The sequence below is a fragment of the Chiloscyllium punctatum genome, chromosome 7 (assembly GCF_047496795.1).
Source record: "Chiloscyllium punctatum isolate Juve2018m chromosome 7, sChiPun1.3, whole genome shotgun sequence".
Lineage (NCBI taxonomy): Eukaryota > Metazoa > Chordata > Chondrichthyes > Orectolobiformes > Hemiscylliidae > Chiloscyllium > Chiloscyllium punctatum.
In genome coordinates this window covers 27,738,298-27,766,107 of record NC_092745.1, presented here as the reverse complement: position 1 = coordinate 27,766,107, position 27,810 = coordinate 27,738,298, and the positions used below count along the sequence as shown (strand labels likewise).

Here is a 27,810-nt window from a genome sequence, read left to right as displayed (position 1 = left end):
ATGCATCTGCTATTGGATGTTGTTATTTACACAGGTTTTGTACCTTGGGCAGTACTCTGAAGCAGCCTAACAGACACTGACCTGGTCTCGAGCACACTTTTCTGGGCTTTTTTCTCGTGAAATTACAGGACTTGCAATTTTGTTTGAAACTTTATCAGAGGACTGAGATTGGAGAGAGCTTTTAACAGGTATGTGGCTGAATCTCGATTTTATTATACAGAGAGAATCAGGAAATCAAGAGAATCTTGAATATAATGGTGAACCTACCAGTGGGATTGCGGACTGGAAGCTCTCCGACAGCTCAGTGACCTCTGGCTCGAATACAATCCCGGCTCCTCCTGGTTAACAGCCCCAGGATATGGTGGGAGCGTATTGGGTTGAGCCTCAGATTCCACCCCCCCCCACCTCCACCAGCCAACTAGCCAACATCCAGGGAATCAAACCCACTCTGGATCCAGTTTCTAGTGACCCTTTGGGAGTGTATCCGGGTGTGGAAGGAATCACGGAGGAAAGGGTTCCCCAGGGAAAGATTGTGTAAGGACGGGATCGAGTGAAGAATCTCAAAAGGATCACCGAGAAGGAGATCGGGTTAAGACTTGATCAAGTGAGGGCGGATTGAACTGAAGGAAGGAATACAAAGGGAAGGTTTGTGTGAAACTCGATTGTGTGGGGACAGTGTTGGCTGTCACGGGGAAAGGTTTGAGTGAGGATAAGGGATCGGCCGAAGAAGGGTCCTCATAGGAAGGAATTGAGTGAGGAATGGAGCACAGGGGAAGTGGTTGCATGAAGGATTGATCCCAAATGAAGGGATTAGGAGGGGAAGGGATTGATTGAGGCTTGGTTCAGAGGATGGGATTGTGGAGGGAGTTGATTAAGATTTGACCAGGGGTTTTAGATTAGATTAGATTACTTACACTGTAGAAACAAGTCCACACCGACCTTCCGAAGAGCAACCCACCCAAACCCATTCCCCTACATTTACCCCTTCACCTAACACTACGGACAATTTAGCATGGTCAATTCACCTAATCTGTACATTTTTGGACTGTGGGAGGAAACCGGAGCACCCGGAGGAAACCCACGCAGACACAGGGAGAACGTGCAAACTCCACACGGACAGTTGCCTGAGGTGGGAATTGAACCCGGGTCTCTGACGCTGTGAGGCAGCAGTGCTAACCACCGTGCTGCCCATAAACAGGATTTATTCAGGATCAAATCAGATCAGGCAGGACAGGATTGACCTTGGCTGTGATGGCTCCTCGAGTTGACCCTCATTGCTTTGAAGCCTAGCACATGAAAACTGGTCTTTTGCTTCTCTTGTTTGTGTTCCCAATGGAGAAGCCGTGAGCACAATATTTACTGATCACTTCTTGAACACTAGCTGCCTTGGAATTGACTGCCAGGAGCTGGATTGACCACAGGACTCAGGACGGAGGTGGTTCTGAAGATGATCAATGCCCCCTGGGTGACATTCCTTTGTACCTTTCCGCCAACCTTTTCAAGTCCTGGATGCACATTCAGATTTTGGATAGTAAGCTCATTATGAGCTATGTATAGATTATCCTGAAAATGGCAGATTAGTTTAACTCAGTGCATGTCAACAGTGATAAGTTTTTGTCTGGAGAAACTTCATTTATGAAGGGTGAGATGCACAGTAGCTGATGATGAAATGTGGTTGCTCCTATTACTCAATCTACCCTGTGGTGGGGAGGGGGGTGGAATATGACATTGCACTTCTGCTTTCCCCACTTCCCCACTTCCCCACACCCCTTCCTGCCCTCCTTCCCCAGTACCGTCTTCCTTCACCCTATATCCCCAGTTTCCTCTTCGCCAGTCAAGTGCTTGTACTGCCCTCATGTGGAGGCTTCACCCACTGCAGGAAGGGTCATTGTCAGCATTCTGAAGAATCAAGGTTTAAATTAATGATTTTTAGATTAGATGAGGTTCCCTACATTGGGGAAACAGGCTCTTCTGCCCAATGAGTCCACACCGACCCTCCGAAGAGTAACCCACCCAGAACCATTTCCCTCTGACTAATGCACCTAACATTACGTGCAACTTAGCATGGCCAATTCACCCGACCTGCACATCTTTGGATTGTGGGAGGAAACCAGTGCACCCGGAGGAAAACCACGCAGACACGGGGAGAATGTGCAAACTCCACACAGACAGTTGCCCGAGGCGGGAATTGAACCTGGGTCCCTAGCGCCGTGAGGCAGAAGTGCTAACCACTGAGCCACCGGGCTGCCCCCAAAACAGTGTCCCCCACAAAACAGTGATCTTGTCAATGCTTTCAGCATTTAATACCCTTCCCCCCCACTTTCCCAATGTGACATTGGTGGGACATTTAACCAGGAGGGTGAGTGCCAGGTAGCAATAGCGACCTTCCCAGCTTTGCCCCAGTTAAAGCTGAGGCGGGAAGATAATTGATGTACACTCGTCCCAAGCCTCATCTTCCCCACTGCCAGCATCCAACCTTCACCAAGTAGGGCTGATACAAGGTGGGGAGTCTGAAGAGCAAACTGCGCCAGAATTTTCCCCTGAGGGCAGATGATGATAGGGAAGGAGGGGAGGTAGTAGGGATTTGGTCCCTCAATTTGGTGCCTGCTTGAGGGTGTCAGCATCAGGGAGCAGAAGTCCCACTTCCAGTCATCTCTTTGTTCTTGCTTCCCACACCCCCCCCCCAAGCCTCACTCCTGGTTCCCACCTGACCCTATGACAGACACCCTCCCATTCCGCACTCACTTGCCTATGGCATGGCTCCCTTGGTAACCCTAGGACTGGGTTGTATGGCACATTACCCATGCTTCTCCAGTGGCACTGCTAACTGACCAATCGGAGGTGGGTAAGGGGATAGATAGGGGAGATATCTGCTCCATGGTCTTTTATCAGAGGAAAACTTGCTACAATCTGCTCAAGAGCCTGAGAAGTGTTAATATCACAGTCCGTTCCAAAGGAGGTAATATGGTTGCTGATTTCATAGTTTCATAGTATTGGAAGCAGAAGTAGGCCATTTGTCCCCATCAAGCCTGCTCTGTCATTTATTAAGATCAAGGCTGATCTACCCATCGTCTCAGCTCCTCCTACCTGCATTATCCCCATAACCCTTAATTCCCCTAACATGCAAAAACCCATCCAACTGGGTCTTGAATATATGTAATGAAGCTTCCTTGGGCACAGAATTCCATAGATCCATTACTCTCTGGGAAAAGCAGTTCCTCCTCATCTTTGTCCTAAATCTATTCCCCCTAATCTTGAGGCCATGTCCCCAGTCCTAGTCTCACCCACCATGGAAACAACTTGCCTGCCATTATCTTATCTATCCCTTTCAGAACTTTATATGTTTCTATAAGATCCTCTCTCATTCTTCTAAATTCTAGCGAGTAGAGTCCCAGGCAGCCAAACCTCTCCTCACAGGGTTAACCCCCTCATCTCCAGAATCAACCCGGTGAACCTCCTCTGCACCGACTCCGAAGCCAGGATATCCTTCCTCAAGTAAGGAGACCAGACTGTACACAATACTCCAGGTGTGGCCTCACCAATACCTGGTACAATTGCAATAGAACCTTGCTGCTCTTAAATACAATCCCTCTCGCAATGAGAGCCAATATTCTGTTTGCCTTCCTGATTACCAGTTGCACCTGCAAATCTACTTTTAGCGATTCATGTCACTAAGTCCCCCTGCACACAGCATGCGGTAATTTTTCACCATTTAAATAATACTCTGACCAATATTTTCACTTCCAAAGTGGATAACCTCACATTGATCAACTGTCAGAGAATTGAGCCCAATTGAGTAGAGACCACACAAGCCAAATCGGGTGAAATTCACAAGCTGTTTATTCCAAGTGATATAGCTGGAAGAGAAATTGACCAGGCTGACACAGAACTGACAGTCTGTCCATATCGATCAAGGATTCTCTTCCCTGAGCTGAGAATCAAGCCAGTTTTTATAGGAATACTGTACAGTGATGCTAATTAAAAATAGGGAAAATACAATGGTCTTGATAATCAAGTAATCCAGTTCCGATGGTGATAATCACAAAGCAGTTATCAGAATAATGTCCTGAACCTAGATCCAATGAAGCATTCTGTCAGCATTAACCAGTTCTTAGTGGGATCAGGAGATTCCAGTTCTCTTCGAGAGTAGGTGAGAATGTCCCTTTTCCTGGCAGTAATGTGACTCCATTGTTTCCCTCCTGTGAGTGAGGTATTCTGGTGTCTCTACGTCTGACCTGTCCTTTGTGTGGCTTTGGTATGAGACTGCCCTTAGGGCTTTGGGACAGCTGTGTTTATCGAGTCCAGGAAGCTTATTGTCAGTTTGTCTTGGGAAGTGTATTCTCTGGTCTGTGAGTGACTATGTTCATGTCTGGTTTCCCTTGTCAGCCTGTTTGGATAATGCTGAGGCATTCTGGATGTTTCTTGTTTGGTTTGGACAGGCTTGATTTTCAGTGTTCTGTGCGGTTAATACTGTGGGTAGGCAGGGTTGCCTACCTTATGTCACCTTTGAACTTTCCCCCCTCACCTTAAATGCTTGCCCCATAGTATTAGACATTTCAACTCTGAGAAACAGATTCTGACTGTCAACCCTATCCATACATCTTATCATTTTATAAATTTATATCAAGTCTTTATTTTGCATCTGCCGCTCATGAGAAAGAAATTTGAGTTTTTCCAGTTTCTCCTTTTCGCTCATAATCTTGATTCCAGGCAGCAACCTGGTCAACCTCTTCTGCACCCTCTCCAAAGCCTCCACTTCCTTCCTAAAATGTGGCAAACATAATTAAATGCAATACTCTAAGTGTAGCCTAACCAAAGTCTTATAAAGCTGCATCATGACATCCTGAATCTTATACTCAATTCCCCGACCAATAAAGTCGAGTATGCCACATTCTTTACCACTTCTTTACCACTCTATCTACTTTTGTGGCCACTTTCAGTGGGCTATCAACTTGAACCCCAAGATTCCTATGTACTGGATACAGAACTGGCTCAAAGGTAGAAGACAGAGGGTGGTGGTGGAGGGTTGTTTTTTCAGACTGGAGGCCTGTGACCAGTGGAGTGCCACAAGGATCGGTGCTGGGTCCTCTACTTTTCATCATTTATATAAATGATTTGGATGTGAGCATAAGAGGTTTAGTTAGTAATTTTGCAGATGACACCAAAATTGGAGGTTTGGTAGACAGCGATGAGGGTTACCTCAGATTACAACAGGATCGTAACCAGATGGGCCAATGGGCTGAGGAGTGGCAGATGGAGTTCCATTTAGATAAATGCGAGGTGCTGCATTTTGGGAAAGCAATTCTTAGCAGGACTTATACACTTAATGGTAAGGTCCTAGGGAGTGTTGCTGAACAAAGAGACCTTGGAGTGCAGGTTCATAGCTCCTTGAAAGTGGAGTCGCAGGTAGATAGGATAGTGAAGAAGGCGTTTGGTATGCTTTCCTTTATTGGTCAGAGTATTCAGTACAGGAGTTGGGAGGTCATGTTGTGGCTGTACAGAACATTGGTTAGGCCACTGTTGAAATATTGAGTGCAATTCTGGTCTCCTTCCTATCGGAAAAATGTTGTGAAACTTGAAAGGTTTTGGAAAAGGTTTACAAGGATGTTACCAGGGTTGGAGGATTTGAGCTATAGGGAGAGGTTGAATAGTCTGGGGCTGTTTTCCCTGAAGCGTCAGAGGCTGAGGGGTGACCTTATAGAGGTTTATGAAATCGTGAGGGGCATGGATAGGATAAATAGGCAAAGTCTTTTCCCTGGAGTCAGGGAGTCCAGAACTAAAGGGCATAGGTTTAGGGTGAGAGGGGAAAGATATAAAAGAGACCTAAGGGGCAACTTTTTCACACAGAGGGTGGTACGTGTATGGAATGGGCTGCCAGAGGATGTGATGGAGGCTGGTACAATTGCAACATTTAAAAGGTATCTGGATGGGTATATGAATAGGAAGGGTTTGGAGGGATATGGACCGGGTGCTGGCTGGTGGGACTAGATTGGGTTGGGATATCTGGTCGGCATGGATGAGTTGGCCCGAAGGGTCTGTTTCTGTGCTGTATGTCTCTATGACTCTATAACTCTATGACATCAATGCTGTTCAGCGTCCTGCCATTAACTGCATAGTTTTCCTTAACATCTGATCCCCCAAAGAACACTTACACTTACCTGGCTTAAACTCCATCTGCCATTTCTCCAACCATATCTGCCACTGAGCTATATTCGCTGTAACCTTTGACAGCCTTCTACACTGTCCACTCCTTCTCCACCGAGCTTTATCTCGTCCACAAACTAACTAACCACTCGTCCACATATTCAGCCAAGTCATTTATTTATATAGATTACAAACAGCAGAGGTGCCAGAATGGATCCTTGCAGAACACGACAGGTCATGGACCTCCAGCCTGAAAACACCCTTCCGCCACTATCTATGGGCAAGGCAATTCTGAATCCATGCAGCAAGGTCACCATGGATCCCATGCACCTTAATCTTCTGGATAAGCCTACCATGAGGGACTTGTTAAAAACCTTACTAAGTCCATGTAGACATCATGCACTGCTCTACCCTCATCAATCACCTTCGTCACCTCCTTGAAAAATTCATTCAAGTTAGTAAGACATGACCTGCCCTGCACAAAGCCATGCTGACTGTCCATAATTAGGCCATTCTTTTCCAAGTGTGCATAAACCCCATCCTGAAGAACTCTCACCAATTAGTTTCCCAACCACCGATGTGAGAATCCCAGGTCTGTAGTTTTCTGGATCATCACTATTTCCATTCTTGAACAGAAGAACAACATTAGTACTCGCCAGTCCTCTGGGACCTCTCCAGTGGTTAATAAGGATACAGAGATCTTGGTCACCCAGCAATCTCCTCTCTTGCCTCTCTCATAAACCTGGGGTAGATACTATTGAGCTCTGGGGACTTGTCCACCTTAATGCTCTACAGGAGATCCAACAACACTTCTTTCTTGATCTCAAAATGCCCTAGCATATTAGCATGCTCCACACAAATCTCACTGAGCTCCTTCTCCTTCTCCTGGGCAACTACTGATGCAAAGTACTCATTTAGGGTCTCACCCACATCCTCTGCCTGTTGCAGTATAAATTGTCATTCCCTTTGAGATTTTGCATTCTTGCAATTCTGTCGCACAGAAAAACTTCAGCTGCATATCCCTTTTTCCCTCTGTAATTTCAAAATTACTTCATTGACTGTAAAGCACTTTAGGACCATCCATTTCACTTCAGTCACAAGAGCTATATCTACTTCCTTCTTGAAAACCCAATGTTTTGGCTTCAAACACTTTCTGTGGGAATGAATTCCACAGGCTCACCATTCTACAGATGAAGACATTTCTCCTCAGTTCTGTCCTAATAGGTTTATCTTTTATCCTTAAACTATGAGCCCTGGTTCTGGACTCCGTAATCATCAGGAGAATCTTCCTGCATCTATTCTATGTATTCCTTTTTTAAAAATTTTATAGGTTTCTGTCAGACTCCCCCCTCATTCTTCTAAGCTCCAGTGAACACAATCCTAACTGACTCAATCGGTCCATATAGGTCAGTTTTGCCAATCAATGTTTCAATTGGTTCAACCTTCGCTGTACTCGAGAGAGAGAGAGAGAGAGAGAGAGCAAGAACATCCTTCCTCACATAAGGAGACCAAAACTGTACATAATAGTCCAAGCGTGGTCACACCAGTGCTTTGTATAATTACAGCAGGACATCTTTATTCCTGTGAACTCTCTGCCTGTGAAGGTCAACATACCATTTACCTTATTCACTGCCTGCGGCTTACTTTCAGCAACTGGGGTACAACGACACCCGGGTCTCGTTGAACATTCCCCTCTCTCAATCAGCTCCGAGTACTGAGTACTGTATTCTAAGGAAGGGTCACTGGATTCGAAACGTTCACTCTGATCTCTCTCCATAGATGCTGCCAGACATACTGAGCTTTTCCAGCAACTCCTGTTTTTGTTCCAAGCACTGCCCCCTGCAGTATTTCAATCGTCAATGCTTGCCATTCAAAAAGAGACTCATTTTATTCCTGTGGGGGTCGCTAGGTGTGAAGCTAGAAGTGCACAGCAGGTCAGACAGCATCTGAGGAGCATGTTTATCGGACCAAAATCCTTCATCATTCCCCCTCTTTGTTCCCTGTCTTCTAGTTTTCTATCCATATCAATACACGACCCTCAATCCCATGTGCTTTACTTTTACACATTAATCTCTGATGTGAAGCTAACCACCTTCGTAACCCTGCCAGCCCTCCCACTCCATGTAAATGCCAGTCCAGATTCACTGCCTTGGCCCTCCCATCTCACTTGCCCCCACTGTCTCAATCACAGTTAAGGAGATTTCTAACCCCTTCTTTGCACTGCACTGTACATACAAGGCTCCCCCTTAACCTCCCCGACCCCCAAGCCCTATTTCCCATCTGCATCCATTCCTGGAGGCAATTCTGCTCCATGTTAGGCTTAAATTCTCAACCTTACAGCCTCCGGCCTGGCGTTCGCCTTGCTCCAGCCTTGCTTGCCCTTTTCCAATGGAGACTATTTGTCCCCTGTCCAAGGCTGGATGAGCAGAGCCTTCCTCCAACTTAAGTGCTGGGAAGCCCCAAACCGTCTTCCCTGACACAAATCCCAAAGAACAAAGAACATTACAGCACAAGAGCAGGCCCTTCTGCCCTCCACATCCTCTATCTCAACCTGTCACCTATTTTTGAAAGATCGGGATCTCTCTGCTCCCTGCCCTTCATGTATCTGTCTAGATATATCTCAAAGGAGGCTATCATGCCCACCTTTACCACCTCCGCTGGCAACGCATTCCAGGCACCAACCACCCTCTGTGTAAAGAACGTTCCATGCATATCTCCCTTAAACGTTTGCTCACTCACTTTGAACCCATGACCCCAAGTAATTGAGTCCCCCACTTTAGGAAAACGTTTCTTGCTATCCACCCGGTCTAGACCTCTCATGATTTTGTGGACCTCAATTGGGTCCCCCCCTCAACCTCTGTCTTTCTAGTGAAAATAATCCTAATCTACTCAACCTCACTTCATAGCTAGTGCCCTCCTTAGCAGGCAACATCCTGGTGAACCTCCTCTGCACCCTCTTCAAAGAATCCACATCCTTTTGGTAATGTGGCGACCAGAACTATACACTGTATTCCAAATGTGGCTGAACCAAAGTCCAATACAACTGTAACATGTCCTGCCAACTCTTGTACTCAATATCCTGTCTGATGAACGAGAGCATGCCGTATGCCTTCTTGACCACTCTATTGACTTGCGTTGCCACCTTCAGGGTACAATGGACCAGAACACCCAGATCTCTCTGTAAACCAATTTTCACCAGGACCTTTCCATTTACGGTATAGTTTGCTCTTGAATCTCACATTTGCGAACTTCATCTGTCATTTCTCTGCCCAACTCTCCAATCTATCTGTACTCTGACAGTCCCCTTCATTATCTGCTACTCCACCAATCTTAGTATTACCTGCAAACTTGCTAATGAGACCACCTATACCTTCCTCCAGATAGTTTATATATATCACAAACAACTGTGGTCCCAGCACGAATCCCTGGGGAACACCACTGGTCACAGTTTTCCATTTTGAGAAACTTTCTTCCACTACTACTCTCTGTCTCTTGTTGCCCAGCCTGTTCTCTATCCATCTAGCTAGTACACCCTGGGCTCCATGCGGCTTCACTTTCTCCACTGGTTTACCATGGGGAACCTTAACAAACACCTTACTAAAGTCCATATATATGACATCTACAGCCCTTCCCTCATTAATCAACTTTTGTCACTTCCTCAAAGAATTCTGTTGAGTTGGTAAGACATCACCTTACCCATACAAAACCATGTTGCCTATCACTGATAAATTTTCTTCCAAATGTGATAGATCCTATCCCTCAATATCTTCTCCAGCAGCTTCCCTACCACTGACATCAGGCTCACCAGTCTCTCATTATCTGGATTATCCTGGCTACCCTTCTTAAACAAGGGGACACCATTAACCATTCTCCAGTCCTCTGGGATCTCCAAGGCGGCTACAAAGATATCTGTGAAGGCCCCAGCTATTTCTTCTCTCACTTCCCTCAGTAACCTGGGATAGATCCCATCCTGACCTGGGGACTTTTCCACCTTAATTCTTTTTAAAATACCCAACACTTCCTCCCTTCTTATGCCGACCTGACCTACAGTAATCAAACATCTGTATCCAACTTCAACATCCATCATGTCCCTCTGCTTGGTGAATACCGATACAAAGAATCTCACCCATTTTCTCTGACTTCACGCATAACTTTCCTCCTTTATCCTTGAGTGGGCCAACCCTTTCTCTAGTCACCCTCTTGCTTCTTATATAGGAATAAAAGGCTTTGGGGTCTTCCTTAACCCTGTTTGCTAAAGATATTTCATGACTCCTTTTAATCCTCTTTATTCATCGTTTCAGATTGGTCCTATAATCCCGATATTCTTCCAAAGCTTTGTCTGTTTTCAGCCACCTAGACCTTATGTCTGCTTCCTTTTTCTTCTTAGCTAGTCTCACAATTTCACCTGTCATCCAGGGTTCCCTTATCTTGCCATTTCAATCTCTCATTTTCACAGGGACATGTCTGTCCTGCACTCTAATCAACCTCTTTTTAAAAACCTCCCACATATCAAATGTGGATTTACCCTCAAAAAGCTGCTCCCAATCTACATTCCCCGGCTCCTGCTGAATTTTGCTATCATTGGCCTTCCCCCAGTTTAGCCCTCTTCCTTTAGGACCACTCTCAGGTTTGTCCATGAGTATTCTAAAACTTAGTGAATTATGATCACTGTTCACAAAATAATCCCCAACTGAAACATCAACCACCTGGCCGGGCTCATTCCCCAATACCAGGTCCAGTATGGCCCCTTCCTGAGTTGGACTATTTACATGCTGCTCCCAAACTGCCAACTCTGTCTCTCCCACTGGATATTTTCTGAAGCTCTACCTGTTTGCATTTTTGATCCTGGATTTAATGGCTCCACTGCCTAGCAGGGTGTGTTTTCGATGAGTGCAGCTGGATGGTCAGATAACTGTTATCGGGCCTAACCCCAACCCAATCCCACGATCCAGTGAGGGGGGGGGGGGGGTCAAAATCATACCCACTTAATACCCTTGATGTACCATCATTGCCATATCATGCTGGCAGCGGAAGGTGGGCAAAAATGAAAATGCTATTTTTGAGACAAGTTTGGAGAAAGAGCATGGTGGAATAGTATTCAGGAGGGGGAGCGGTCTTTGTCCATCAGGGACTTTCACAAGATGTGACCCTGTCATCGTGCCTCATAGCCTGGCTTCCAAAATATTCATCCCTTCAAATCTCTTTCCCAAGCTCACCCTCTGGCCAGGCTTACCAACCCTTCCCTGTGAGAAACCTCAGACTTGGTCCTCTCCGGATGCCATGCCCTCCTTATCCCGAGGCCTCCTTGTGGTCACTGTAGTCCCCACTCCAGGGTAAGGACAGAAATCACAAGTCTAGGGGCTTCTTCTGACTCGGGCATCCTGAACCTCTAGCCTAAGTACAGCAGGATCTCAGTAGAGAGCCAGGCCGCTGTATTTGGGCCCTGATGTACACCGTCCCATCCCTGGTCCCAGTTATATTTGATCCTGAGATAAGGACATAAAATGTAAGAACAAGATTGGAGCACTCAGACCCTCTAATCTGCTCTGTTCTTCATTACTATCAAGGTTGTTCTTCTACATCAGCTCTACATTCCCAACATGTCTATACAATCCCTTAATTTCCTAAGGCCCAATAATCTATACTCAATCTGTACTCAATTGCTGAGCATTCACAGTTTCCTCCCACAAAACATCTCAAGGGCTTTCTATCTCATTCCTCAATGGTCTGTTCTTTATTCGGAGGCTGAGCCCCATGTCCTCAACTCCCCTCAACTGGGGAAAGATCCTCCAAGCATTCACTCTGTCAAATCATGAAAGCATTTTATAAGTTTCACATCCTTTTAACCTCTGGAGAATATAGCCCCTGTCTCTTCAATCTCTTCTCATATGCCAATCCAACCATCACAAGGAGCACTTTAGTGGATCTTCAATAACCTGGAAGGTTATTGGATCCTGGATTATGTGAGGAAACCAAAGTTCTACACAGGTCTCCAGCTGTAGGCTGACAATAGCTTTATACAATTCTAGTAATATGTCTTAAACTGCAAATCCCTTTGACATCAAAGGTAGAGAATCATTTGCTTTTGCAATCGCTTGCTGAGTGTGACGTAACCAAGGTTCAATACTATTTTCAATTCTATCCCTTTGGAAACAAATCCCAAGCTTTTTCATGGCCTTGCTAACCTGGGGGACAACTTTTAGTAGAAAGTGAGGACTGCAGATGCTGGAGACCAGAGTTGGAAAATGTGGTGCTGGAAAAACACAGCAGGCCAGGCAGCATCCGAGGAGCAGGAGAATCGACGTTTCGGGCTCGAAACGTCAATTCTCCTGCTCCTCAGATGCTGCCTGGCCTGCTGTGTTTTTCCAGCACCACATTTTTCAATTCCGGACACCTTTTAGTGACTGGCACAGTAATCCAAGGGCTTCATTCTCCCACCTAAACTCACACCTTCCAAATAACAAATGACTTCCTTATTCTTCCCACAACCTGGTATTTATCTATGTTCAACTTAATTTCCAATTATTTACCTACCTGTAATTTGTTGAACCCTCCTCAGTATTGACCATCATCCTAATTTGGTGTTTTCCCTAAATTTGTAACTTGTGTTTTTGACTCCTGAGTTAGAATCGTAAATGGTGAAAGCAATGATCCCAGCACTGTCTCACTGTGAACCACTTCCGACCTTCTCACACTCTGAATAACTCCTCTTTACTCCCACTCTCTGCTTTCAGTATGGAAGCCAGTTAGCTATCCATTTTGTCACTTAGAGTCACAGAGTCATACAGCGGAAAATGGACTCTGGTTCAACTTGTCCATGCTGACCAGATTTCCCAAACTAAACTAGTCCCACTGCCTGCTTTTGGCCCATATCCATCTAAACCTTTCCTATCCATGTTCCTGTCCTAATGTATTTTAAATGTTGTAATAGTACCCATCTCTAACACTTCCTCAGGCTGTTCATTCCATCTATGCATCTATGGTTGCCCCATAGGTTTCCTTTAAAACTTCCCTCTCTTACCTTAAACCTATATCCTCTAGTTTTGGACTCCCTTACCCTGGGAAAAAGGCCTTAATTATTTATCTTATCCATGCCCCACATAATCTTATAAACCTCTATAAGGTCACCCCTCAAACTCCTCCGCTCCAGTGAAAAAGATCCCAGCCTATCCAGCCTCTCCTTATAACTCAAACCCTCCAGTCACAGTAACATCCTTATAAATCTTTTCTGCACCCTTTTCAATTTAATAATATCCTTCCTATAGCAGGGTGATCAGAAGAGCCTTTTGGCTTCGGAAAATATGGTTGAGCTGAAGGGAGGCAAGAATTGCAAACATTTCAGTTCATCTCTGGCTGCATGAGAGATTCTGGAGGACAGCCAGTGTGATACCATTATTCAAGATAGGAGCTAGGTGGTGGGGAAACTGCTGGATACTATCCTGAGGGACACAATTAATCTGCATTTGGAGAGGCAGGGATTAATCAAGAGCAGTATGGTTTCCTGATGAAGGGCTTATGCCCGAAACGTCGATTCTCCTGCTCCTCAGATGCTGCCTGACCAGCTGTGCTTTTCCAGTGCCACATTTTTTGATTCTGATCTCCAGCATCTGCAGTTCTCACTTTCTCCAACAGCATGGCTTTGTTAAGGGGAGGTCAGGTCTGACCAACTTGATTACATTTTTCAAAGAGGTGACCAGGTGTGAAAAATGCAATGCTTCTGAAGTTGTCGACTTGGAACAAGTCTTGAGATAAGATCCTCATGGGGGACTGAGAGCAAAGGTAACACCCCTCGGAATCCGAGGAAATTTGATAAGTTGGATCACAACTGGTTGAGGGTCAGGAAGCAGATGATGGTGGTTGAGGGGTGTTTTTCGGACTGGAAGTCTGTAACCAATAAGGCCCCACAGGGGTCAGTGCTGAATCTCTTGCTTTATCAATAATTTAGAATTGAATGCAGGTCGGTTAATCAGTAAGCTCACAGATGATACAAACCTTAGTAGGTGGTAAATAGTGAGGAGGATAGCCTTAGATTACAGGAGCGTAGAGATGGACTGGTCAGATGGGCTGATCAGTGGCAAATGGAATTCAATCTGGATAAATATGATTCTGGATTAGTGGTGCTGGAAGAGCACAGCAGTTCAGGCAGCATCCAAGTAGCTTCGAAATCGACGTTTCGGGCAAAAGCCCTTCTTTGCCCAAAACTTCGATTTCGGAACGACTTGGATGCTGCCTGAACTGCTGTGCTCTTCCAGCACCACTAATCCAGAATCTGGTTTCCAGCATCTGCAGTCATTGTTTTTACCTCCTGGATAAATACGAGGCATGACAAACAACGCAAGGGAATACATGATGGATGGTAGGACCCTGGGAAACACAGAGGATCAGAGGGATCTTGGTGTGCATGTACACCAGTACCTTAAGTTATGGGGACAGGTGGATAAAGTGGTTCAGAAGGCATATGGGATATGCCTTTATTAGCTGAGGCATGGAGTTTAAGAGCAGGGAGGTGGTGCTGGAACTGTATAAAACATTGTTTACGCCACAGCTAGAGCCTTGTGTGCAGTTCTGGAATTCACATTATAGGAGGGATGTGATAGCACTGGAGAGACTGCAGAGCAGATTTACCAGGATGGTGCCTGGGCTGGACATCAGTTTATGAGGAGAGATTGGATAGACTGGGGTTGTTTTCCTAAGAGCAGAGGAGATTGAGAGGGGACATGATTGAGATGTATAAAAGTATGAGGGGCAAAGATGGGGTAGACAGGAAAAAAACCTTTCCCTTGATGGAGGGATCAATGAATAGGGGTCTTCAATTGAAGGTAAGGGACAGGAGGTTTAGAGGGGATGTGAGGAAAAGAGTTTTCACTCAAAGGATGGTGGGGATTTGGAATTCACTGCCTGTAAGGGTGGTAGATGGAGAAACCCTCAGAACATTGAAGAAGTACTTAGTTGTGCGCTTGCAATGCGAAGGCACACAGGACTATGGGCAAACTGCTGGAAAATGGGATTAGAACAGGCAGGTGCTTGTTTTTGACTGGAGTAGATGCGATATGCTGAAGAGTCTTTTTTCTGTGCTGTGGTTCACTATAACTGTATGACTATGCATTTCAGTAAGCAACATCCTTGTAAACCTTCTCTGCACCCTCTCCAAAGCGTCCACATCCTTTTGGTAATGTGGCGACCAGAGCTGTACACAGTATTCCAAATGCGGCCACACCAAAGTCTTGTACAATTTTAACATGATCTGCCAGCTCTTATACTCAATACCCCGCCTGATGAAGGCAAGCATGCCATATGCCTTCTTGACCACTCTATCCACCTGTGCAGCCACTATCAGAGTACAATGGACCTGAACTCCCACTTCTCTCAGCTCATCAACTTTTCCCAAGGCTCTTCCATTTACAGTATCGTTCGCTCTAGAATTAGACTTCCCAAAGTGCATCACCTCACATTTGCCTGGATTGAACTCCACCTGCCACTTTTCCGCCAAACTCTCCACTCTATCTATATTCTCCTGTATTTTTTGACAATCCCCTATGCTTTCTGCTACTCCACCAATCTTCGTGTCATCTGCAAACTTGCTGATCATACCAATGCCCTCTTCCAGATCATTTATGTATATCACAAACAAAAGCAGCCCCAGCACTGATCCCTGTGGAACAACACTAGTCAACTTTCTCCATTTCGAGAAACTCCCTTCAACTACTACTCTCTGTCTACTGTTGCTCAACTTGTTCTTTACCCACCTAGCTAGAACACCCTGCACACCATGTGACTTCACATTCTCCGTTAATTTACCATGGGGGACCTTATCAAATGCCTTACTAAAGTCCATGTATATGACATCTACAGCCCCTCCTTCATCTATCAACTTGGTCACTCAGTACCTTCTCCAGCAATTTTCCCACAACTGACGTCAGGCTCACTGGTCTGTAGTTATCCAGAATATCCCTACTACCCTTCTTGTACAGGGGGACTTCACCTGTGATTAAGGATGTTGCAAAGATATCTGTCAAAGGCCCAGCTATTTCCTCTCTCGCCTCCCTCAGCAACCTGGGATAGATCCCATTCGATCCTGGGAATTTGTCCACCTTAATATCCTTTAGCCTACCCAACATCTTCCTGTCTTATGTCAATGTGATCCAGAGTAAACAAACTTCTCTCTCTAATCTCAACATTCATTATGTTCCTCTCCTCAGTGAACACTGATGCAAAGTAATCATTGAGAATCTCACCCATTTTCTCTGGTTGTGGAACAGGACCACAAAATACAGAATTTATAGTAAAAGGGTTACAGTGTCATAGAGTTGTAATGATATATTAAGCAAATTTATTTAAAAATCACATAATTTAACATCTTTTAACACCTGCAGATGTAATCCAACTGGACCAGGAATTGTATCCTTTATGAGTTTGATTAGTTTTTAAAAATATAATCTTTCTGATGTTGGATACAGTTATCTCAGTTCCCATGTTGTCATTCAACATCATGTTAACCTATCCTTATCCCTGATTATTTAATATTTATACCATTTCCCTACCATAATCTGTGGGGTGATCCTGTTGTCCCAGGACCCGTTCCCTTCACAGCCTTCCTTTTGTGTTACTCTTTCTATTAATTATGTTTCTAATGTTTTATACTCCATAATAATTTAATGCCCTTGATTTTTTTCTTTGCTTTCTTAATTGCTCATATTTTTACTTTGTCCCTAATCTCTTTGTGTTGTCTCTTATCCATCGCTCCTCTGTGTATCTAATGTCTTCCTCTTTCCTAACGCTCAATTATTCCCTTATGTACACATTCATCAGGACGTTGCTTAGCTCAGTTAGCTGGCTGACAGTATGGGTTCCCATGGAGACTGAGGCTACTGTGAAAGTCCCTCCTTCTCAACCTCCCCCTTACCTGAGACGTGGCGACTGTCAGGTTCAACCACCACCAGTTGTCTCTCTCTAGTGGGACAATAGTGACTTCACATTTATATATTCAAAGATTGTCGCGATCATTTCACCAGAGAATTCCTGCAGTAAGAAAACAGACCATTCGGTCCATCAAGTCCACACCAACCCTCCGAAGACCATCCCACTCAGACACAACCTCCTAACCCTATCCCTGTAACCCTGCATTTACCATGCCTAATACACCTAGCCTGTACATCCCTGGAAGCTATGGGTAATTTAGCATGGCCAATCCACCTAACCTGCACATCTTTGGACTGTGGGAGGAAACCAGAGCACCCGGAGGAAACCCACGCAGACACGGGGAGAATGTGCAAACTCCACACAGACAGTTGCCCGAGGCTGGAATTGAATCCGTGTCCCCGGTGCTGTGGGACAGCAGTACTGAGGCACCCAGCACCACCCCAATATTGTTCATCAATATTGCTGCCTGTTTTATATTTTCAGGTTCTATTCTCTTGTTAACTTGAGATAATCTTTCACTCACTCCCCCTTTTCCAGGATGAGACGCTTCGCCTTGTTCCTTTATGCCGTCCTCGTGGGGGCGATAGATCCTACTCCTTCCAGTGATAACAGTCTGACCCACTGTAACACCAAACTCAAGGACATCCCAGGCCAGCCCATGTGCGTGTATCGTACACCAGACAAGAAAACCCAAACGGCTCAGACAGCGGACAAAGCGACGCAGCCAAAGGCTAAGGACCTCCCCGAGAACACCAACCCTCGGGTCTGGGAGCTGTCCAGGGCTAACAGCAAATTCGCCTTTGAGTTTTACAAACAACTGGCCAAATCAAAGGCAGATGGGGAGAACATCTTCCTGTCACCCCTGAGCATCTCCACAGCTTTTGCCATGACAAAATTGGGAGCGTGTGGCGACACCCTGCAGCAGCTAATGGAGGTAGGTACTGTGAAATAGAAACATAGAAACATAGAAGATAGGAGCAGGAGGAGGCCATTCATCACAATCATGGCTGATCATCCAACTCAATAGCCTAATCCTGCTTTCTCCCCATAACCTTTGATCCCACTCACCCTAAGTGCTCTATCTAGCCGCCTCTTGAAAACGTTCAATATTTTGGTGTCAACTACTTCCTGTGATAATGAATTCACCACTTTTTGGGTGAAGAAATGTCTCCTCATCTCCATTCTAATTGGTTTTCCCCAAACCCTCAGACTGTGACCCCCTCATCACTGGGAACATCCTCCCTGCATCAACACAGTCTAGCCCTAATAGAGTTTTATAAGTCTCTATGAGATCCCCTCTCACTTGTCTGAACTCCAGTGAAAACAATCCTAACCCAGTCAATCTCTCCTCATGTGTCAGTCCCACCATCCCCAGAATCAGCCTGGTAAACCTTTGTTGCACTTGAGAGAGAGTAAGAGCATCTTCCCTCAGAAAAGGAGACCAAAACTGCATACAATAATTGTGAGGGATGCAAAACAGGATTTACACCACAACAGTGGGCCATAGTTACCTTGAGACAATGGACAAAGACCATCCAGTACTAAGGGCATGCAGCACTGTCGGAGGATCAGTAGATAAGAAACTGCTGGAGAAATTAAGCTGTTCTGGCAACATCATTGGAGTGAGAAATAAAAGGTGATGTTTCAAGTCCAATATGACTATTCTTCAGAATCCTTCAGAACAATGAAGCCATTTAGCTCTGTGAGCCTGTTCTACCTTTCAATTCAATCCTGGTTGTTCTGTATCTGAACTTCATCTCCCCAGCTTGTTCTCTAAGCCTCAATGACCTTGTGTTTCGAAAAACTTTTGAGCTTAGTGTTAAAATGTTCAATTGAAACCCCTCCCCTCCTCCCCACTCTCCCCAACCCAGCATCAGGAGGTTTCTCTTGGTAAGACAGTTCCAGATTTCCACTCCCCTTCAAGTGAAAAAATGTTTGCTGAAGCCCTGAAAGACCTCACTCCAGTTTGAAGATTCCAGCCCCTCATTCTCAACTGCTCCACCAGGGGGCATTGTTCCTCTCAAACGGCACCAATCACCTTCACTTTCAGCTCCTCAATTATATCCTCCTCTCCCTCGCCAATGTGAGGCAATCCAAGCAGAGTTTCTCCTGAGAAATTAACCCTTTCAATCTTGGGATTATTCTGGGCAATCTGGGCAGCGCCCACTCCAAGGCCAGTGTCTCCTTCCTGAGGTGCAGAGGCCAGATCTGAACCCAGAATTCCAGATGGATTCCTCTCTGGACCAAGCGGATTGGTGGCTCACAAGCCATGTGTCAATCCAGGCTCAAGCCATCTACAACAGTAAGGGATTGGTGGAGGTGGGGTGGGGGAAAGATGGAGATGACCAATCACAAACAAACCTGACCCTATTTGCTACCAATCCTGTACCCAGTCTTGGCCATACCTGAGTCTGTCACAGACAAGAATCTGCAACTATATTTTTCCCAGATTTCTAAATTTCCCTTCTGACCGAAGGACCAGTCACCCTGCCCCTCCTGGAAGCCTGACGAAAGTTAGGAAAGGCCAGTGAGGGTGGCCTGGGACAGTTCAGTGCCCCCTGTTATGGTCAGGAGGGGCCCCTAGCCCCAGTATCCACCCCCTCCTTGCCTTGATAGGGGTGAAAGCTTCTATACATCGGGAATGTGGTGAAGAATATACTGAGGTGAAGAATGATGGCAGTATGCACACTGATGTCCCCACAGTGCTGTTTGAAAAATGATATACAGCTGTTCCAATCTTATGCTTCCATTTCCTCCATCTCTCTATCTGCAGGTCTTTAAGTTTGACACCATCACGGAGAAGACATCAGACCAAGTGCACTACTTCTTCGCTAAGCTCAACTGCCGGCTGTACCGGAAAGCCAACAAGTCTTCAGAGCTGGTTTCAGCCAACCGGCTCTTTGGTGAGAAGTCATTAACGTACAACCAAACATTCCAGAACATCAGTGAGGCGGTGTACAGCGCCAAGCTCATCCCTGTCAACTTCAAGGTGAGGAATGCAGGATAATAGAGGGGCAGGAGGGGTGATGGACAACAATGCAGGAGAGGGAGAGGAGATGTGGGAGGATCAGGAGGGAGGGAAGGGGGAACTACAGGGAAAGGATTGATTGAGGGAGAAGATTGGAGGGAGAATAAGAGCTGGCAGAAGAGCAGGAAGCAAATGGAGGTCAGTAGAGGTGAGTGATAAGGTGAGGATGAGTAGAGGGGATGGGAAGATAAGGTAAGGGGAAGGAGGGAGGGGAGCAGTGGGGGTGGCAGTAGAAGAAGAGGAAGATCCATCATCAGCAGTCCTCATATCAGAAGTCAACATAGCCTGTTTGGGTTGAAGGAACCCTGTTCCCCTATTTGGAGCAATCAGACTCTGATTCCTCTGATTACTACCCTGCACCTCAACACACACCCATTCTCGAGGAGAGGAGCCTATGCACTCCCAGGGTAACATTACTGTCTCCACTAATCTTTTTGCCAACTGATTAGGATAACATCAGAAGAAGTTTTAAAATAGCCAATGGGGGCTCCAATCATCCAAGAATGATTTCATGGAGGACACCTCATCAACACTGAGCCAAAGGTTCAAGGCCCACTCCAGAGAGTTCAACACAAAATTCCACTGCTGTGCTGATACAGTGCTGCACTGTCAGAGGGTCAGTACTGAGGGAGTGCTGCACTGTCAGAGGGTCAGTACTGAGGGAGTGCTGCACTGTCAGAGGGTCAGTACTGAGGGAGTGCTGCACTGTCAGAGGGTCAGTACTGAGGGAGTGCTGCACTGTCAGAGGCTTAGTCCTGAGGGAGTGCTGCACTGTCAGAGGGTCAGTACTGGGGGAGTCCTGCACTGTCAGAGGGTCAGTACTGGGGGAGTGCTGCACTGTCAGAGGGTCAGTACTGAGGGAGTGCTGCACTGTCGGAGGGTCAGTACTGAGGGAGTGCTGCACTGTCAGAGGGTCAGTACTGAGGGAGTGCTGCAGTCAGAAGGTCAGTGCTGAGGGAGCAATGCAATGTCCGAATGTCAGTACTGGGAGAGTTCTGTCAGTAGTGACAGACAGCTGCACTGTCAGAGGGTCAGTGCTGAGGCAATGCTGCATTATTGGAGGGTCAGTACTGAGGCGGTGCTGCATTATTGGAGGGTCAGTTCTGAGGGGGTGCTGCACTGTCAGACATTTAGTACTGAGGGAGTGCTGCACGGTCAGAGGATCTGCAGTGAGAGAGTGCTGCAGTCGGAGGGTAAGTGCTGAGGGAGCACTGCACTGTGAGAGGGTCAGTATTAAGGACAGGCTGCACACTCTGTCTGCACTGTTGGTGGCTTCATCTTTCAGAAGGGACATTAAACCACTTCCTTGTCTGGACCATTATGCAAACAGCATTAAGTCAAAGGTACCATTGTGCAAAATAACCAATCAGGAGGCTGGAAGAACACAGTGAGCCAGGCAGCATTCGGAATCAAGAGTGTGGTGCTGGGAAAGCACAGCTGGTCAGGCAGCATCCGAGGTGCAGGAGAATCGACGTTTCGGGCATAACCCTTCTTTAGGGCTTTTGCCTTTTGGCTTGCTGTGTTCTTCCAGCCTCCTGCTTGTCTACTTTGAACTTCAGTATCTGCAGTATTTTTTGTCTCTAACTATTGTGCAAAGAGCAACACGTTTCTCCCAGTGTCAGACCGAACTTTATCCAGTAACTATCGTCACGTAACCATTCTGATGTTTTGGTTGTTTTCTCATTCTGTTTATGGGATTTCACTGTGCAGGGATTAGTTATAATACTCCCTGCTGATGAACAGTGACATCTAGTCGGTTTGCTCTGAGGCTTTGAAATGTCCTCAGTTTCGGACCAGGCCGATCTGATAGCAAGTCTTTTTTTAACAGGACAAACCAAAGTCAGCCAGAAAGATCATCAATGCTTGGGTGGCCAACAAGACTGAGGGGCTTATCAGAGATGTCATCCCTCCTGATGCCATAACACCCTACACCACCCTGGTTATTGTTAACGCAATCTATTTTAAGGTAGGTTCACAAACTTCGCAGAGTTGATTACTGGCAGTTATTTAAGAGTTAATAATAACAATCCCAGGATGAGGAAGGTGGTGGAGGCCTGCTACACCAACTCTCCTTGTCCCACTATGTCACCTCAAAGGATGCTGGGGGATGTCATGGGACTTCCCCATGACGGGGATCTGAGTTCAGACCCACACCATTTATTCCTAATAAATTCGGAAGGGTATGTCTCCGTGTATGGAGAAGGGAAAACACCTTGGGGGTAAGTGTGCCCACCATTCCTCATCCCTAAAGACCCCTGTCAACAGGTTGGCTGCCAAGAGCAGAGAGAGATACAACAGGAGGGACAGGAGAGGTGAGGCAATGCAATAGTGGCAATGTCACTGGATTACTGATCTAGCACCACAGCTAGTATTTCACACAGATGGTCAAACAAATGTGAACTCAAAAGAAAACAAAATTTGGTATTTGAGTAAAAATACAAGCCTAATTTAACCACTGTCGGTTGTTGTAAAAGCCCATCTGGTTCATCAATGCCCTTTAAGGAAGGAAATCTGCCATCCTTACCTGGTCTGGCCTACATGTGACTCCAGAGCCACAGTAATGTGGCTGACTCTTAAGTGCTTGCTGGGTAATTAGGGATGGGCAGTACATGTTGTCTTAGCCAGTGATGTTCCCATCCCATAAACAAATAAATACCAAAAAAAAATTCAAGCCTCAAACCTGAGGTAGGGATGGGGGCTGCTTCTGAATTATGGGCAGACTAAATATGCAGCTCTCTGACAGAGAGGTTCAGATTTATTTTCCTGGTTCTGAAGGGCAGTAAATCATTCAGGGTGGATGGGAAGGGTCAGTGCTGTGCCTGTGACTCCATTGCTCAGTGAACTAATTGTCTGCTCTGGTTACACATCTGGGAGTGTGTCTGGCTCCTGCTTTTCACTGACCTCAGTGAGGGACGCAGCATAGGGCACTGTACCTGGTATCCAGCATTCCTGATTAGCACACCAGTCGAGGGTGAAGGAAATAGCTTGCCAAGTTTTCCATTCAGTGACCTCTTTCACTTTGACCCTCTCTAGTGTCCAAACACCCCTCCAGGACTTTTTTAAATTTCTCCTCTCTCACACCCAATTTCAGCTCCTTACAATCTAAGCTCTGGAATTCTACCCCAAAACTTCTCAATATCTCCACCCTTTCCTTCAGGTGTTCTTTGAAACCTCCTGCTTTGACCAAGTATAAAATGCTGGTGTAACATCACTAGATTAGTAAGCTAGCGGTCTAGGCTTCAAGGAACCTGGGTTCAAATCCTTAGATAGCAGTGTTGAAATCTGTAATTGAAAACTAGTTTTACTATTGGTGACCATATATTTCAGTAAAAACCCATGTGATTCATTAATGTCCTTGAGAGAAAGAAACCTGCCAACTCTGCCGCGTCCTTCTGTCCTACAAGTGTCTCCAGACCCATAGCAATGCGGTTGACTCTTATCTGCCCTCCGAAATGGGCTAGCAAACCATTCAGCTCAAGGGCAATCAAGATGGTGGAACAAAGGCAGATATTTCTAGCTGCACCCACATCCCACAAAAGAATTTCCAAAAAAATAAACATTTAATTTGCTCATTGTGACTTGGTCACATGGCGAGACCAAATAGAAACTGATCCAGTGGAGCTTCCACTCTGTCCGTACAAATGACCCCGACCTTCTGTTCCAATGAACCATCTTGCTCTTGTGGCTAACATTGCCATCTTGCAGTGTTCCAACAAAGTACAACGCAAGCCAGAAGAACAACAGCTCATTTTCTACCTAGGCACTTCACAGCTTCTCGGACTCGGCATTGCATTGTACAACTCCAAAGCGTGACCATTCTCCTCAATTTTATTTGCATCCACCTCCACACCACCTCTGTATGACCAATCACCCACCCAACCACCGTCCCCCCGTGTCTCGTTGACCATGCGGTCAGCAGAACCGACCCATTTTCTCCAAGTCACAACTTCTTTTGTGTACCTTTTACATCCCCACCTCATCTTTTCCACCATTATCATTCCTATCGTTCTGGGCACCCTCACTTTTTGTTCCAAATGCTGCTCTGCCTCCTCCTCTGACAACAGCAGAAAAAAGCCCCTAGCAATTTCTAGCCCGTTTCAGTTCTGGAGAAGAGGCACAGCGATCTCGAAATATTAACTCCATTTCTCTCTCCACGGATGCTGCCAGATCTGCTGAGTTTCTCCAGCATTCTCTGTGTTTCGTTCAGATTTTGTCTGTGACCTGTGAAGTAGGTGTTTTGCTTGCAAAGATGCTGTGTAAATACAAGGCCTTGTGCGAGAAGAAATTGTTAAATGTTTCAACCTGTTTGAGCAGGGACTGTGGAAGTCCATGTTTGAGAAGGAGGTGACAGTGAAAAGGGACTTTGAGAAAGCGGATAGAAGCGTCTGCAAAGCCCCAATGATGCAGCAACAGGGCTCCTTTCGTTTTGGCAAGTTCTCCAAGGATGGGGTGAAGGTGATCGAGCTCCCGTACAAAGGGGATGATGTCTCCATGGTGCTGATCCTCCCACTGGCAGAAGCTACCCTGACGGGTGTCGAGAATCAGCTGACACACGAGAAGATCATGGGGTGGCTGAAGCAACTGACCTCAACGGACGTGGAACTCTCGTTGCCCCGGTTCCGAGTTGAGGACTCTTTCAGCCTCACCGACAGGCTGAAGCAGATGGGCCTGAATGATCTCTTCAACCAAGAGAAAGCCAACTTGCCAGGTTTGATAGCAACTTTTCACAGGACCGCTCCACCCGGGCCCAACCTACACCCGCACCCCAGCTTGCCCCTCCATCTCACTCCCTCCCCATCTATCTTGCACTGCCACTCCTGTCACACCTGCAATGCTGCCTGGCCATTTGGCCCCTCTGTTATTCCACATTGTCAACCTGAGATCACTGTCAACACCACCATTGGTTTCTAAGGTGGGGGTGATGGCATGAGCAGGGGTGGCTTTGGGATTTGGACCCTAACATTGGGAGCGGGGGGTCAAAATGGGATCATGACTCTACACTACGTGGAAATCAGTCAGACAACAGTGACTTAAATTGACCAAATTAGTGTAAAAAGGATGGACTGACCATCCAATAAGGTCAGGCTCCCAATGACAGAAGATGAAACCTGATCACTCAGGGGAAGAGGGAGCAAAAACATTTCCATTTTGAGTTGCCCTCTGTCCAACTTCCAGAAATTTCAAATTAAAAAAAAAAATGACCACATGCCACCACTGAAGCAGTCAGTTCCAGAGTTACAGCTCATCCTGAGACAAATGGTAGGCCCCAAAGCATGCCTGGTGCCTCAGCTGCCCTGACTGACTGTAGGTGGGAGGCTGCCTCTGCACTGCTAGCCTCTTCCAATTGGCCTTGAATAGACATCTCCAACCACTGACCCTCCTTGGCTGGCTGGCCTATTGTGCTGGCAGTACCTCTGGACAAATGACTCAGGTAAAATCAATGACTGCAGATGCTGGAAACCAGATTCTGGATTAGAGTGGGGCTGGAAAAGCACAGCAGGTCAGGCAGCATCCGAGGAGCAGGAAAATCGACGTTTCGGGCAAAAGCCCTTCATCAGGCATACAGGCAGAGAGCCTGAAGGGTGGAGAGGTAAATGAGAGGAGGGTTAGGGGGGGGGCACGGGAGGGGCAGTATTGTGTCAACAAACCATATGTTGAGTGGGGGAGAGGGGGTTGTGCCAATTCCTCATCTCTAACTGCCCCATATGCTGGCAAACATTCAGCCCCAGTTCTCCAAATCTCACAACACAACGTCAGTGAAAGCCCTTCCAGGAGTCGGGTGGCTCACTGGTTAGCGCTGTTACTTCGCAGTGCTAGGGACTTCCCTCGGGTATTTGTCTATGTGGAGTTTGCGCATTCCCCTTGTGTCTGCGGGGGTCCCCTCTGGGTGCTCTGGTTTCCTCCCACAGTCCAAAGATGTCCAGGTTGGGTGGATTGGCCACGCTAAATTGCCCATAGTATCCAGAGATGTGCAGGCTAGATGAACTAGCCATGGTAAAATGCAGGGTTGCAGGGAAAGGGTAGAGGGTTGAGGATGGGTCTGGGTGGGATGTTCTCTCTGGAGGGCCAGTGTAGACTTGATGGGCTGAATGGTCTACTTCCACACTGTGGGGATTCTATGAGCAGCCAAACTGATGGCACATCCTGCCCTGCAGATTTTATTTATGGCTAGCATTGACTCTGACAAACTCGAATGGCCACAGTGAGCAGATTTAAGGAGGCTTTAAATATAGCACTGCCTCCAATTCCTGCCTGCTCCTCTGATCCTGTAGCAGGGAGCTAAGTTTGGCTATGATGTAAGACTCATTCTCCTCTTTCTCTCACAGGGATAATTGAAGGAACCAGCAATAACATTTACATATCTGATGCATTCCATAAAGCTTTCTTGGAGGTACGATCCAACACAGGGTGCTTATCCAAGAGTTCAAGAGGACCGTTGTGTAGTATTTGATCGTTAGCCTTTGTTAGAACAAGAATCAAAAACACCGTTGGTGGGAAACGACAGGGATACATGATAACAGTGTGAATTTTCTGCTTGTGTTGCTCCAGTTCCTGTTCCATTTTCACAATATTCCTCAGTAGTTTTCCCAAATATGTAAATTCTTACTTTTACAGTAAGAATTCAAATGGCAAACTTAAACCTCCAGGGTATTACGTTTTGCTCTATATCTAACCCCGTGCTGTCCCTGCCCTGGAAGTGTTTAATGGGGGACAGTGTAGAGGGAGCTTTACTCTGTATCTAACCCCGTGCTGCCCCTGTCCTGAGAGTGTTTAATGGGGAATAGTGGACAGAGAGCTTTTCTCTGTATCTAACCCCATGGTGTCCTTGTTGTGGAAGTGTTTGATGGGGACAGTGGAGAGGGAGTTTTACTCTGTATCTAACACCATGCTGTCCCTGTCCTGGGTGTGTTTGATGGTGCGACAGTGTAGAGGAGGCTTTGATCTGTAACTAACCCCATGCTGTCCCTGTCCTGGGAGTATTTGATGGGCGGGGTGGGGAATGGCTTAGACAAAACTTTATTGTGTAACTAACCCTGTGCTGTCCCTGTCCTGGGAGTATTTGATGGGGATAGGGTGGTGGCTGTGTTGCACTCTACATGGTCATCCTGACATGTGAATCTCTGGTTGGCAGGTGAATGAGGAAGGTAGTGAAGCTGCTGGAGCATCTACGGTGATAGTGATGGGACGGTCACTGCGGCCCAGTCTGGAGATCTTCAATGCCAATCGGCCATTCCTGCTGCTGATCCGAGAAGTTGCTATCAATGCCATCATCTTCATGGGGAGAATATCAAACCCATGTTAATTCACCGTGAGGACAGGAATGAGTCATATCAGCATTAAGATAATAACAAAAACTCAAACAAATGTTTCGGGGGTTGTTACCTTATTGTAAGAAATAAAGAAATATAGACTTGTATTTACTTTTTTCATTTCAAAAATATATATTTTAATCATCAAAATGTTTTTATATACCTACATAATTGCTAGAGCAGTTCAATTCTATAAAGACTTTGCATATTGAGAACAAAATAAAAACTCACGATAATACTTGCTTAAACAAGATAATATTTACATACGCTTGAGGCTTCACATGGGTCTGATAACTGAATGGGCCCCCATTAAACTTCAGCAGAAAGAGTTTACACAGTGGTCTTTCCCCAATGCACCTTGGCAGCAGCTACCCCAAACTTTAGTGCATTCCTAAGCGCATTGTCCTG

General features: G+C 46.1%; 1 protein-coding gene across 2 annotated transcripts; it reads left to right on the top strand.

Moving 5' to 3' along the window:
• The first annotated feature begins 35 nt into the window (after positions 1-35).
• On the top strand, positions 36-27,509 carry serpinc1 (serpin peptidase inhibitor, clade C (antithrombin), member 1). 2 transcript variants are annotated; one of them, XM_072573360.1, is made up of 7 exons: positions 36-188; positions 17,602-17,998; positions 19,838-20,053; positions 21,921-22,058; positions 24,407-24,800; positions 26,419-26,483; positions 27,225-27,509. In XM_072573360.1, exons 2-7 carry the CDS (start codon positions 17,603-17,605, stop codon positions 27,393-27,395), a joined length of 1,380 nt encoding a protein of 459 aa, XP_072429461.1. In that variant the 5' UTR covers positions 36-188; position 17,602; the 3' UTR covers positions 27,396-27,509. The 2 variants fall into 2 exon arrangements, with proteins under 2 accessions (XP_072429461.1, XP_072429462.1); XM_072573361.1 differs by lacking the exon at positions 36-188 and adding an exon at positions 455-645.
• The last annotated feature ends 301 nt before the right edge of the window (positions 27,510-27,810 follow it).

Bases quoted from the DNA above. Each gene is read 5' to 3' on its own strand.
- serpinc1 (XM_072573360.1), top strand. From the start codon at position 17,603: ATGAGACGCTTCGCCTTGTTCCTTTATGCCGTCCTCGTGGGGGCGATA. The intron at 17,999-19,837 runs GTAGGTACTGTG...CTCTATCTGCAG, and splicing joins CCCTGCAGCAGCTAATGGAG to GTCTTTAAGTTTGACACCAT. The intron at 26,484-27,224 runs GTACGATCCAAC...TCTGGTTGGCAG, and splicing joins TCCATAAAGCTTTCTTGGAG to GTGAATGAGGAAGGTAGTGA.